Here is a 13,006-nt window from a genome sequence, read left to right on the forward strand (position 1 = left end):
GCTACAGTTATATGGTGTCAGTGGGGCATTATATGAAGCAGTACTTTGTCTTTATTTGAGTTGTAAGTCAGCAGTTAGAATTGAAGGAAGTAGAGGAAGGTGGTTTAATGTTAAATCTGGTGTCAGACAAGGATGCACATTATCACCTCTGTTATTCATTATCTATATGGATTACATTGTGAAGGAAAGTGGTATTAAACCTGATATCAAAATTGGAGATGTTAATATCAGCTCCTTGCTTTATGCAGATGATGTTATACTTCTAAATAAATCCACTACAAGTCTTCAAGATTCCCTGACTAAATTGAATAACTGTTGTGATAGATATGCTATGAAGGTCAGCAATAATAAGACAAAGATAATGAAAATAGGCAGAAGCATAAAATATCAGCTGCATTGTGAATGGAGAACCTATAGAACAAGTGAAACATTTCAGCTACTTAAGCACAATTTTTAGTGAAGATGGTAATTTAAATATGGAAATAGACAACAGAATCAACAAAGCTGGTATGGTAGGAAGTCAACTGAATAAATTCATATGAAATAAGAGAGAAATTAGTTCGGAACACTAAATTAGCTGTATACAAGACAATGTTCAAACCAATTCTAACTTATGGATCTGAGAGCTGAGTCAGAAGTAAAACACTTGACCAAAGACTAGAGACCGCAGATATGAGAGTCCTGAGATAGACTGGGGTGTGAACAGATTCAATGGCAATATCATATTAAAAATGAGGATATTAGGAAAGAACTTGACATTGTCAGCATCCAAGAATGTGTTAACAGAGTGAATCTCAGATGGTATGGTCACTTAAACCATACCACCTGAGTTGTATGGTTTAAGTCTAAAACAAAAGAATGGGCGAGGAAAGATTAGCCAAACAAGTGTTCTCTGCCAGGTTGGCAGGAAAGAGACCCAGAGGAAGACCAAGATATAGGTGGATTGATATGGTAAAAAGTGCCTCAGAAGATAGATATATAAATATAAGATCTGACAATGTTGTAGCTTTGACAGGTAACAGATTGATTTGGCAGAAAATTGTTAGTAGGAAGTTAGTAATGATGTAAATTTTTCATGCAGTACTATCATATCCTGTTCACCCCTTGAGGGTAAATGTCAGGAATTTGATGATGATAAAAAATAAATTAAACTACAAAAAAAACAATTAATTAATTAATAACATACTAGTAAGAATATATATAAAAAAAATCATAGTACATCCATGGTACAAATGTACTATAGGTTTATGACCCTTTGTAAGTGGGATTTAAAAAAAAGTGATGGATGGAAATGAAGCCAATGACACAGATAAAAGGATGACTGTTGGATCAGAAAGCCATATGCATGCAAGAGAAGACAAGTGACCAGTGGTGAGCTACAGGGCTTTGTAGTGCTTGCTATTCAGTTTGTATATTATTGATATATGGAACAATAAAGGGAATGAATGATTTTAGGAATATCTAGTTGCTTGCTGATGATGCAAAACTGGGGCAGGTGGTAATTAATAAATAATTTAGAAATCTTACAGTTTGATTTAAAATAGACAGTATGGACTATAAGTTTAATCTGACAAACTGGAAGGTTATGTATGCCTTTTGGGATAAAAAGATTACAAGTTGTGTATTACATTGATGGACTGAAAAGCATGGAATTAATAGGCTAGGGATTTGGACATGAGAAAGTTAAGGTCAGAGGGCATGCTACAGAAGTGGATACAGAATAGAACAAAGAGGATCAGATCTTGTCAGAAGAAATTGTGGAGAGAACTAACAGCCAAGTAACTAAGATAGTGACAGGTCTGCTGAATGCTCTTTATAAGGTTAATTTGATTGTGGGTTACAGTTTAGTTGATATGTAAAAATACAATAGAGACAATATGGCAGAAAAACATAAATTACTAAAGGAGTTTTATATGCTAGATGAAGATGGTATTTTTCCGTATATCATAAGATGGGAGTTCCTCCTGGAAAGAAGTTGTGTGAGGACTAGATTCTTTGTTTGGAGAATAATGAATGAGTAGAAAGTGGAATAAGTTGTTTGAATTGGTTGTTAGTGCTCTGTCAATGAATGAGTTTGAGAGGAAAGGAGAGAGAGAGAGAGAGAGAGAGAAAGAAAGATATTATAGTGTTAAATCTTGAATGAAAGGTTTATTATATTGTAAAATATTTCATTCAGATTTAACAGGTACAAAAAATTCCCAGAGAAAATGCTTGTATATAGGTATAAGTGAAATTGTTGGCAGAAGATGAAATAATCATTTAATTGTAAATTCTCCTATGCATTATATTGTTAAGTGTCCTTGTAATACCGATAATGGTGGAATTTAGTGAAAGTTATGTAAACATGAGAAAGTTAGATCTAAGTATACAACGAGATAATCGGCTTAAAGAAATGATCCCAGGCAGTCACGTACGCAAGGTCCAAGTTGCATGCATGGAGAACGCAACGAGGAGAGAACGGTACCGAGTGCAAGAATTTTAGGTGACGGCCGGAAAAGAGTGACGTAAGAGGGAGAACAGCTCACAAAGATATATAGAGCTTGGCAATGGCAACTCGAGGCTCTTTTTTTGTTTGAGATTCCTGTTCCATCATTCCCTGAGAAGTTGCGTGAGAGCGGTCGAAAAGAATGATGTCCAGTGGCAGCCATGCGGCCAGATAGCGATCCAGCATGGGCATAATCATCGGTACAGTGGAAAAGCTAGCGCAAACTGATCAACATGCAGAACCATGTGGACCGAACCCGGAAGAGCAGCTTCGCCCACATCGGAAAGAATGATTCGTGATCGTAATCACTAGTTTGTCCTACCCGAAGACAACTGACCATAAGCCGTGTGAATTTTTCGGGAGATCGAGAGACAAGGCAAGAGAGATCCTGATGCTCGGTAATGTAGAAACTTTTCAGTTCCTTTGTATGCAAGAAACAGTTAGTGTGCAAATTTGTGAGGACTTACAAAACTGAACCAGGACTTGAGTATCTAATCCACTGGTAGATTGTCTTAGCCCTGAGTAAGAATTCATGTACAGTGTGGTATTGAATTGTTAAAGTTTGTTATAGCCTGATAGTTCTTGAATCTAGAATAAGATAAATGCTTGTACAAGAATGTTAGTTGAATAGGATCAAGTCAGAAATTTAACTGATAGTAGATATTGTCTCATATTGTTTATGACTAGGAGTATTAAGGTTATGTCTGGTTAATCATTTTTAATTTTTGTAGGAGAGATTCAGTTTTGTTAAGTGATCTTAATATTTGTACATCGTATTAGAGTAATGAATAAACCTTTCTTTTTCTTATCTAACAAATTGCCTGATCTGTGAACTCAATGCACCACGCATAAAAATAGAACCAGTGCGAGTTAAATTGTGGGGATAGCTACGACTGTAGTAAAAGTAAAGATATACGAATTTTTTTTTTGTAATTGAGAAATTTAATTGCTTGATTATCGAATAGTGTGTCATTCTGAGTGTTAACTCCCTGACAAGGAAGATTCTCCTGTCTAAGAATTTGGATGGTGCAGCTTTAACAAACAAATTTTTCCATATTCTGACATGGAGTTAATTTCAGATTTGTATCAAAGAAATTTGGCTCTAGCCGTGGGCAATTTCTTTGTCTACCAAGTTTTGCACACGCAAACAATTTAAGTAGTGGTCACAGAGCGAAAAGGGTGAAAGCAAGCAGGAGAAATTATATCAAGTAATAGGGATATTCACTAAATATAATAATCGTAAGTTTTAATAATAACAAATTATAAACACAACAACACACACACAAGGTAAGAATTTAAGTTAAGGTAAACCAAAAAAAGGAGAAATTTAACAATACACTATGTGATAATTGTTATTGTGGCCTTTTTCGGTGAATTTTCAGGCTATATGGAGATGTCTGGATAATAAGAATAATATGGGTGGTAATAATGCTAATAAAAAAAAGCAACATGCTCCTGGTATTGCTTTAAAAAACTTTCTGTTATCCAGTATTGGAAGCTGTCATGAAACCTTCAGAAGTGTCTTGGATAAATGAGAAATTACTGTATGTTCATCATATCAATGGTTCCACAAGAATTTGCCCCTCCCCCCCAGTTTGCAACATGATGAAATGTGAAAATTCAGTGCACAGACAACAAATTTTATTTGAAAAACATACCTATGACTGAGATAGCTAATGCATGTAGTTTCTTTCTATAGCATTATGTTCTTCCGTTTTATAAATTTATTCCATTAACCACAGAGATCACTGAATTTTTGATGAAAATTATGAATACAATCCATCAACCAATTTGGATTGTAAAATCTTTATAATGAATGCATATTATTTACAAAATTAAATTTAAATCAATGAAGTATAATTAGTTATTAAGTTAATTACCTTCATTTTCTTTGGATTCACTAGACTGAAATTCAAGAGGACATGGCACTAAAATGGAAAAATCATATATATGCTCTAAATGGACAAGGAATATAATAATAAAGAATATGCTCAAGAAAAATAAACAGTATATTATTTTCTTTCCACAGCAAGTTTAGGTGAAAATAATTAGTTACTAAAACAAATTGCCAAATTTCAAAGTGACTTTATCTCTGTATTTTTCTTAACTGTTTTGTTCACGCCCAAGTTTCAACTGAATCTATGTTAAAACCAGATAAATAAGTAACTAGTTGTTTAATAGAAACATACACATTAGACATATTATATTTTTTGAATAACGGCTTCCTATGTGAGAAGCTGCTATTAAAAAAATATAGCATGAATAAGTAAATATAAAATTACTGTTGAAAATATTTACTTACAAACTAATATGATGAACTTTTAATTTTATAATAGAAATTCCAATAAAATTGACTGTCAACTATACAAATTATATATAAAAGATTACTATCAATGAACACCTACATTCATAAATCAGGATTATTTTTTTCTAAGTGTAAGTGTATTTCCAAGTGTATTTATCCAAGTGTAAGCAGACAAAGTTTGTGCCTGAAGTATTTTCAGGACTGGGCAACTTGTATATAGAAGCCAATGGGATTCTAAGGCACATAACTTGCCTTAGAATCCCATAATGCAAAGCACATATCCTTATAGACATGTATAATGCTATGCATTATGGGAAGGGTCACTACATTTTTACCTGTATATGAAAAAAATTTTCATTACTACAACCAAATGTAGACAAAAATTTATTGCCAGCATACTAATAAATTATATTACACAAAAAATGTGTGTTATTTCATACAAATTAAATTGCAATATGTTTTTGACAAAAGTTACAATTTTCCTATGGATACTTAAGGAATTAATGTACAGTGCTTACAGAAAACTGCAGAGAGACATTTCAGTATGGAATATGTCCACACTGAACTGTGATGCAGCTCTCACAATGTTGTACCATGCTTAGCACCAAGTGATTCAGGAGTGCTTGAAGCCAACTGGCCCATTCTTCCTTCAGAGCAAGGCCTTGTTTGTTTTCAGGGGAATTTCAAGCAATAATGCATCTCCCTATTGTATCCCAAACATATTCTATGGGATTGAGATCTGGTGATCGAAGTTTTTCCACTTGGTTATACTATAAATTAAGGATGCCAAGAAATATATTCTTAGTTTAATTCTTTATCCAAGTGTAAGCAGACAAAGTTTGTGCCTGAAGTATTTTCAGGACTGGGCAACTTGTATATAGAAGCCAATGACTTCACATAACTTGCCTTAGAATCCCATAATGCAAAGCACATATCCTTACAAACATGTATAATGCTATGCATTATGGGAAGGGTCACTATCCAGACTGGTTTCAACCTTTATTGAGGTCTCATCAGTGGGAGCCAGACCCAGAGGTGATAACAAGGTTGAAGTAATGTAGAAGTCATGTTTTCATATATAAGTAGCCAATCCAGAGTGTTTTAATAATAAGGTGTGACACATTTTGGCTACTCGTATACGAAAACATGACTTCTACCTTGGTATCATTTCTGGGTCTAGCTCCCACTGATGAGACCTCAATAAAGATCACAATTGTCTAGGTAGTGGCCCTTCCTATAATGCTATGCATTATGGGACAGACGATACATTTATACGTGTCCATAAGGATATGTGCTTTGCATTATGGGATACTAAGGCAAGCGATGTGAAGTCATTAACTATATGCGACTTGCCCAGTCCTGAAAACACTTCAGGTGCAAACTTTGTTGCTTACACTTGGATAAAGGATTAAACCAAGAAGATAATTTCTTGGCATCTTTAATTTATAATGAGATCTGGTGAGCATGCTATCCAGTTGATTCAATTAATATCCTCAGTCTCCACTGCTTATGTATGATGTGATATGGCATTGTCATCCATAAAAATGAATTCTTTGCCTACAGCACCATGGAACGATAGAACATGATATTGAAGAACTTCTTTGCAATATTATTCACCAGCCATGGTCCCTTTTACTAGCACTTGAAGCCTAGTGCATCCATTATGCATAATTCCTCTCCATACCATGACCCCAGCACCACCATATCTATCCCTTTCAAAAATATTCTCACAATGGTAAGCAGTACTACTTTCAGGCCAGATCAAGTGTCATCTAGAATCAGATATGAATTGGTAAATTCATATCTGATTACATCTGTAAAGAGTACATTAGCCCATGGGTTAATATACATCATACTACTGATAATGTGCTCTGCAGTGAGCTGTGGATAAAGGGCAGCAGACTACAAGCCTTCTGGCATATAGGCTTACTTGTCACAGATGTCTTGCCACAGTTTGTCAAGATATCATGTACCTGTGCTTGAATGGAGCCAACTTGCAAGCTGACCTGCCATGGTGCATTGATCACATTTTGCGGTTATAACCAAAAATCTGTCTTCATGCTCTGTGGTAGAGTAAGGATGACCTCTTAGCAAACATCTGGTGCACAATCCATTGGCCTGAAATGCAGCTCAGAGCCTGGATACAATGTTATGTGAAATTCCAAACTCCTTGGCAACATCAGTAATTCTGCAGCCTTCTTGAAGCTTTTCAATAATTTTTCCCCACGTGAAATCATCTAGATGATGTCTTCATTGGGACATTATGAGACATCTCCAAGTTTGCAACTTTCTTCCTACATAAATAGAGCTTCCTTCAAACACAATTTGCTTAGCATAGCCTTTTGCCTTTTATTATGCAGAGTACTACCACATGACCTCTTTGCGAGCAACTCAAAAATTAGAATGTGTACCTGCTTTCTACTTGAAGTGGTCAATTATACAAATTACCACAAGCTGATGTCTGAATTTGCAGTTGTAATCTTCAGTGTTTTTCCTTGGTTTGGACACTAGTGCACATTTGAACATAATATTGATCCTTTCAGATCTTAATTCATAAAATAACATACTGTATATAAAAACCAGACAGCTTGCTGAGGAATAGGAACGTTAAATCTTTATAAATCTATGAAAATTAAAAACTTCATGGAATACGCACATTGTGCTCTAAAAGATGTCAAACAGTGAACAGCTCAAAACACTTTATATCTGACTTTAACTCTAGTCTATATGCTTGGTAATTCTTTAATTTAATAAAACTGTTAAGCAAATTCATAATTTATATCATGATTTTAAATAACAATATAGTATTTTAGTATTTTTTTTATTTTTTTAAAATTTGGACAAAATAATATATCATTTTAATCACACCAGAGTGTGTTTTTTTCCAACACATGCATAATTGCAATACCTTCAATATTGCTTGTGTAGATGCTATTTGAAATGGTGTTAGTGCCTTGTGTCAAAAATTTGAAAATAGAACAATAACGGGTGATAAAATTTTATTTTTCAAACTGGGTAAATTCACCTCGGAAACATTTAATAATCTTAAAACAGTGTACCAGGATGACTGCCTTTCATGTGCATGAGTTTCTGAGTGGTTCGACTATAGAAGTCTTGAGTCAAAACAATACTGATTATTTTCTTCGACATCAATAATGGTTTGTAAGGAATTTGTTCTAGAGAGCCAAGCACACAATGTGTCTGCACATTGCATATTAAATGTGCTTCTAAATCTACCACAGTGCTTGAACACCTGCCATATTCACCTGATTTAGAACTTGTGGACTTATTTTTGTCCCAAATTGAAAATGAAATTCAAAGGATGCCACCAGTGTGACTCAGTGGAAATTATCCAGAAGGATGTGACCATTAAGCTCAATACTATACCTTTAAATGCCAACCAGCAGTGTTTTGAAAATTTATATTATTATTATTATGTGACATCTCCAAGGAGCCGAACGAAGAACTGATTGAGGGAAGGCACTCTACTCTGCAACTCTCCATCTACACCAAATACACAGAACGCTACTGTCATAATCATCATCTACACATAATGGCATCCACTGCCCACCACCACTATTAGTATTTTTTATCTGTATGCAGGATGAAAAACCTGAGTTTCCAGGAGGAGGAAACCCAGCTACTTTCATATGAGATTGGCTAACTCACCTTCCACTGCATAAATCCATAAAAAGATTCCTCTTGTCATGACAATACTTGAACTTACACCTTTTCTAATCGAAGGATGCAATGTACCATCATTCTTTCAGTTGCACTATGGAAGTGAAGGGGGAGACTATAGTGAAAAATAATTCATTTTTCTGAAGTTTATCTTTATTTTATATGAATTTTGTCCTGTTATTTAATGGGTGGGCACACTGTGTACACTAATCGATTATGTATATTTTATAAAACAAATGTTTCTGTATGTCATTGCACTATGTGAGCTGATTATCACAAAGCCAATTATCATTTTGTTCTCTCTCTCTCTCTCTTGCATTTCCAAAATCAGTTATGCTATAATGAGTTTTGCAGCAGGAGTATGTGGCATACAGATAAGTGATTTTATTTTGGTAAATATTTCATATTTACCAGAGTTGGGTTGACAACAATGGTATCATCTTTGATGGACAGCATGGATTTGCTAAACGGAGGTCATGTTTTAGTAATCTACTTACTTATTACAATAAAATGACTGCTTCTTTGGAGAGAGGAGAAGGATACACAGTGATATACTTGGATTTCGCAAAGGCTTTTGATAAAGTACCTCATGATAAATTGATAGTCAAACTGGAGCAGATGGGGTTGGATATTAGATTGGTACATTGGATTGGAGATTGGCTGTCTGATAGGTATCAACAAGTTGTGTATGGGGGAGTGATGTCGAGGAAAAGGAAAGTCACCAACGGAGTGCCTCAGGGATCTGTTTTATGGGGGAGTGATGTTTAACTTGTATGTTAATGATATAGGTGAAAATTTGGATGAAGATATTCAGTTGTTTGCAGATGATGCAAAGTTGGGACGAACCATGAAGAGCAGTGTGGATGTTGTGATCTTGCAGGAAGACTTGAATAAATTGAGTGATTGGGCACGGAAATGGGGATGTGAGTTCAATGTTGCAAAATGTAAGGTTTTAAAATTTGGAAAACAAAGATGGGATGCAGAATTTATGCTTGGTGAGGATATATTGTTGGAGGTGGAAGAAATAAGAGATCTGGGGGTGATAGTGAATAAGGATCTGAAATTTATTGGACACATAGCCAAAATTGTGAAGACAACACAAAGGCTTCTGGAAATGATGCGGAGGACACTGACGTGTAGAAGTAGGGAGATTCTTGTTCCATTGTATAAGGCTTTGATTAGGCCACACATGGACTATTGTGCCCAGATTTGGTCACCTGGTTTTCAGAAGGATGAAGAGATGTTGGAAAGGGCCCAAAGACAACTGACTAAGGTAGTTTCTGACCTCTGGATTTGTAGAGTCTGGATATAGGATATTCTCTAGCATTGATATAGGATCAATGCTGGAGAAGTTCTACAGAAAATAGTGGGAGATCAGGGGAGAACATCCCTGGAAATTGTATAAAGAAGGTGTGAGTAGGGGAGTGAGAGGCAGGCTTTTTTCGTGCAGAGTTGTAAATGATTGGAATGCCTTGTCTGAGAATGTAGTGTCTGCAGGGAGTTTGAATGTGTTCAAAGCACGGTATGATGAGCTGTGTGTGTGATAAAAGGACCTCCCAGATGAATCTTTGACTGCATGTGGTCTTGGGTAATAATAATAATAATATTATTGGTAGTTTTTTCATTGTTTTATAACTATGCAATTGAGTGCATTTGTTCTGCAAGACTTGTTACTTGTATATTGCATAGTGTTTTACATGGCATCAATGCTGAGGCAAACAAGAACAATGGCAGGGAAGACATCCTTGCCCAAAGAATTTAACATGAGGGATTTTGTGCAATGTTGTGTGTGTGCCCGTGCGCATGTGCACGCACACTCAATGTACTTATTTCCAAAAGTGAATAGCTTATGGTATGAAAGAGAGAGTGTATGTCAGAAATATTTCTTGAGCAAGTGTCAGGAATGCAAGACATGTTGAAAGAAGGAAAAAGAAATGATGAAAGGCTTGTAGAGAATATAGCTGAAGGGGTGAGCAGTAGTGGAAACTTTGTTTGCTCACACTTGGATAAAGGATTAAACTAAATTTATTATACTCTAACCAAGTGGAAAATAAACTTTCAACATCTTTCTCTAAATCCAGAGTAATTTATTAAAAAAGGGTGGCACACCAATTGGCAATTCCTATAGGTGGAGATGACCTGCAAATGCTTCTGCCTGATATCTCGACTTGGGCCTGGCTCCCACTGAAGAGACCTCAATAAAGGTCGAAACCGGTCTGGGTAGTGGCCCTTCCCTTAATGCATAACAATAGACATATCCGCAAGGAGATGTGTTTTGCATTATAGGAGATACTAGGATAGGAGTGTTGGTAGCTTGCTCCACCTTTGCAACGAGTTGCCCTGGTGTGTACCACCTTAACCCAGTCCTGAAGATACTTTCAGGCGCAAACTTTGTTTGCTCACACTTGGATAAAGGATTAAACTAAATTTATTATACTCTAACCAAGTGGAAAATAAACTTTCAACATCTTTCTCTAAATCCAGAGTAATTTATTAAAAAAGGGTGGCACACCAATTGGCAATTCCTATAGGTGGAGATGACCTGCAAATGCTTCTGCCTGATATCTCGACTTGGGCCTGGCTCCCACTGAAGAGACCTCAATAAAGGTCGAAACCGGTCTGGGTAGTGGCCCTTCCCTTAATGCATAACAATAGACATATCCGCAAGGAGATGTGTTTTGCATTATAGGAGATACTAGGATAGGAGTGTTGGTAGCTTGCTCCACCTTTGCAACGAGTTGCCCTGGTGTGTACCACCTTAACCCAGTCCTGAAGATACTTTCAGGCGCAAACTTTGTTTGCTCACACTTGGATAAAGGATTAAACTAAATTTATTATAGCTGTATATAGGATGGTAACATCTTTTGACTACTTGTAATGTATGGGAAATATGACTTTTGCATTACTTTAACCTTGGTCTCTCTTCTGAGTCTGGCTCCCACTCATGAGAGTTCAAAACCAGCCTGGGTAGTGGCCCTTCTCATAATGCATAGCATTATACATGTCTGTAAGAATATATGCCTTCATTGCCTTAATGAGATATTCAAGCAAATGATGTGAAGTCATTAACCTCTATGTACAAGTGGCCAATGTTGTGAAGTTACTTCACGTGCAAACTTTGTTTGCTTACACTTGGATAAAGGATGAAACCAAAAATATAATTTCTTAGCATCTTTAACTTATGGTACTCAAATTTTAATTTATGGATCATGAAGAGCAGGATTAGGAATAAAATAGGAAAGAGCAGGAATAAAACAGAGACCACAGATATAAGAGAGTTTAGAGAAAAATTAGAGGAATGAACAGATATCATCAATGGCAGAATCATATTAAAAATGAAGATACTGGAAAAAATTTGACATTGTTATAATTAGGAATGTGTGAGCAGAGCTAATCTAAAGTGCTGAAACAGAATGGGAGAAGAAAGATTAGCAAAGCAGGTGTTTGATGCAAGGATGACAGGAGAAAGACTCAGAGGAACACCGAGATCTGAACAGATTAATGTAGTTAGAGATGTCTTAGAAGGCTGATATATAAAATCTGACAATATGGCCTGACAAATAACAGACTAATTTGAAAGATAACCGTAAACTGGAAGTTAGTAATAATGAAACTTTATCACTATTACTAACTTCCAGCTGACAAATTTTGTACTATTATAGTATTCTGCACACTCATCTAATTCCTGATATGTACTCTCAGTAAGTACATATCAGGAATTTAATGCTATATATGAGAGAGCCTGTGTAGCTCAGTGGATGTGGTGTTTGCACACCATGGCACTTGACCGCACAAAGGAAGCCTTGGTTTCAAATCTAGTTGGCGACTAGAGAAAATTTTAGCCGGCCTGGTTGGCCGAGTGGTTAGCATATCTGCTCTCCACCTAAAAGGCCATGGGTTCAAATCCTGCCGTAGGCATGGATGTTTGTGATTGTCTTTGAAAATACTAGTGGTGGTGGGCAGTAGATGGTGTTGGTGTAGATGATGTGTTCGCTGTAGTTGGTGGACTGAGTGATGAAGACAGAGATTTGTGGAGTGGGTGCCCTCCGTCGACGAGTCCTTGGACTCCCTGGTGTTGTCACATAATAATAATAATATACCAAGCATCAGGCAGATAAATAAAGCAGGAATGGAAATGGATCAACAGTAAAACTTGACAGGAAGCAGTGTAGAAAAAAATAAGTTATGGAAGATATAAGATAACACACAATAACCATATGCAATGCACGAGGAGTATGAAATGAAGGTTATAAAAATGACAAGCATAATCAGGGAAGAAAAGAAGTGCAGTATGAAAGCAAGCAACCAGTCAGACCAAAGAAATCCAAGGGAGTTCTTTTCATGGCATGTGAAAAAGAAAGCTTAATCCTTTATCCAAGTGTAAGCAAATAAAGTCTGCATGTGAGGTATCTTCATGATTAGATTACTTGCATATAGAGGTTGTATATGCAGACTCTATATACAAGTATCCTAATCATGAAGATACTTCGCATGCAAACTATTTTTACTGACGCTTGGATGAAGAAATATCAAGA

The 13,006-nt window shown here is 36.0% G+C and overlaps 1 protein-coding gene across 3 annotated transcripts in view; it reads right to left on the reverse strand.

The window, feature by feature from the left end:
* LOC150092757 (uncharacterized) overlaps window positions 1–13,006 on the reverse strand; it is a 480,655-nt gene that overhangs the window by 105,509 nt on the left and 362,140 nt on the right. For all 3 annotated transcript variants that reach the window (XM_090414390.1, XM_090414391.1, XM_090414389.1), the window contains one exon: window positions 4,366–4,413. In XM_090414390.1, coding sequence (XP_090270516.1) covers window positions 4,366–4,413 — 48 coding nt within the window. The remainder of the gene's footprint in view (window positions 1–4,365; window positions 4,414–13,006) is intronic.

The sequence above is a fragment of the Typopeltis vanoorti genome, chromosome 25 (genome assembly GCF_054136105.1).
Source record: "Typopeltis vanoorti isolate ZY-2024b chromosome 25, IOZ_Tvanoo_1.0, whole genome shotgun sequence".
Classification (NCBI taxonomy): Eukaryota; Metazoa; Arthropoda; class Arachnida; order Uropygi; family Thelyphonidae; genus Typopeltis; species Typopeltis vanoorti.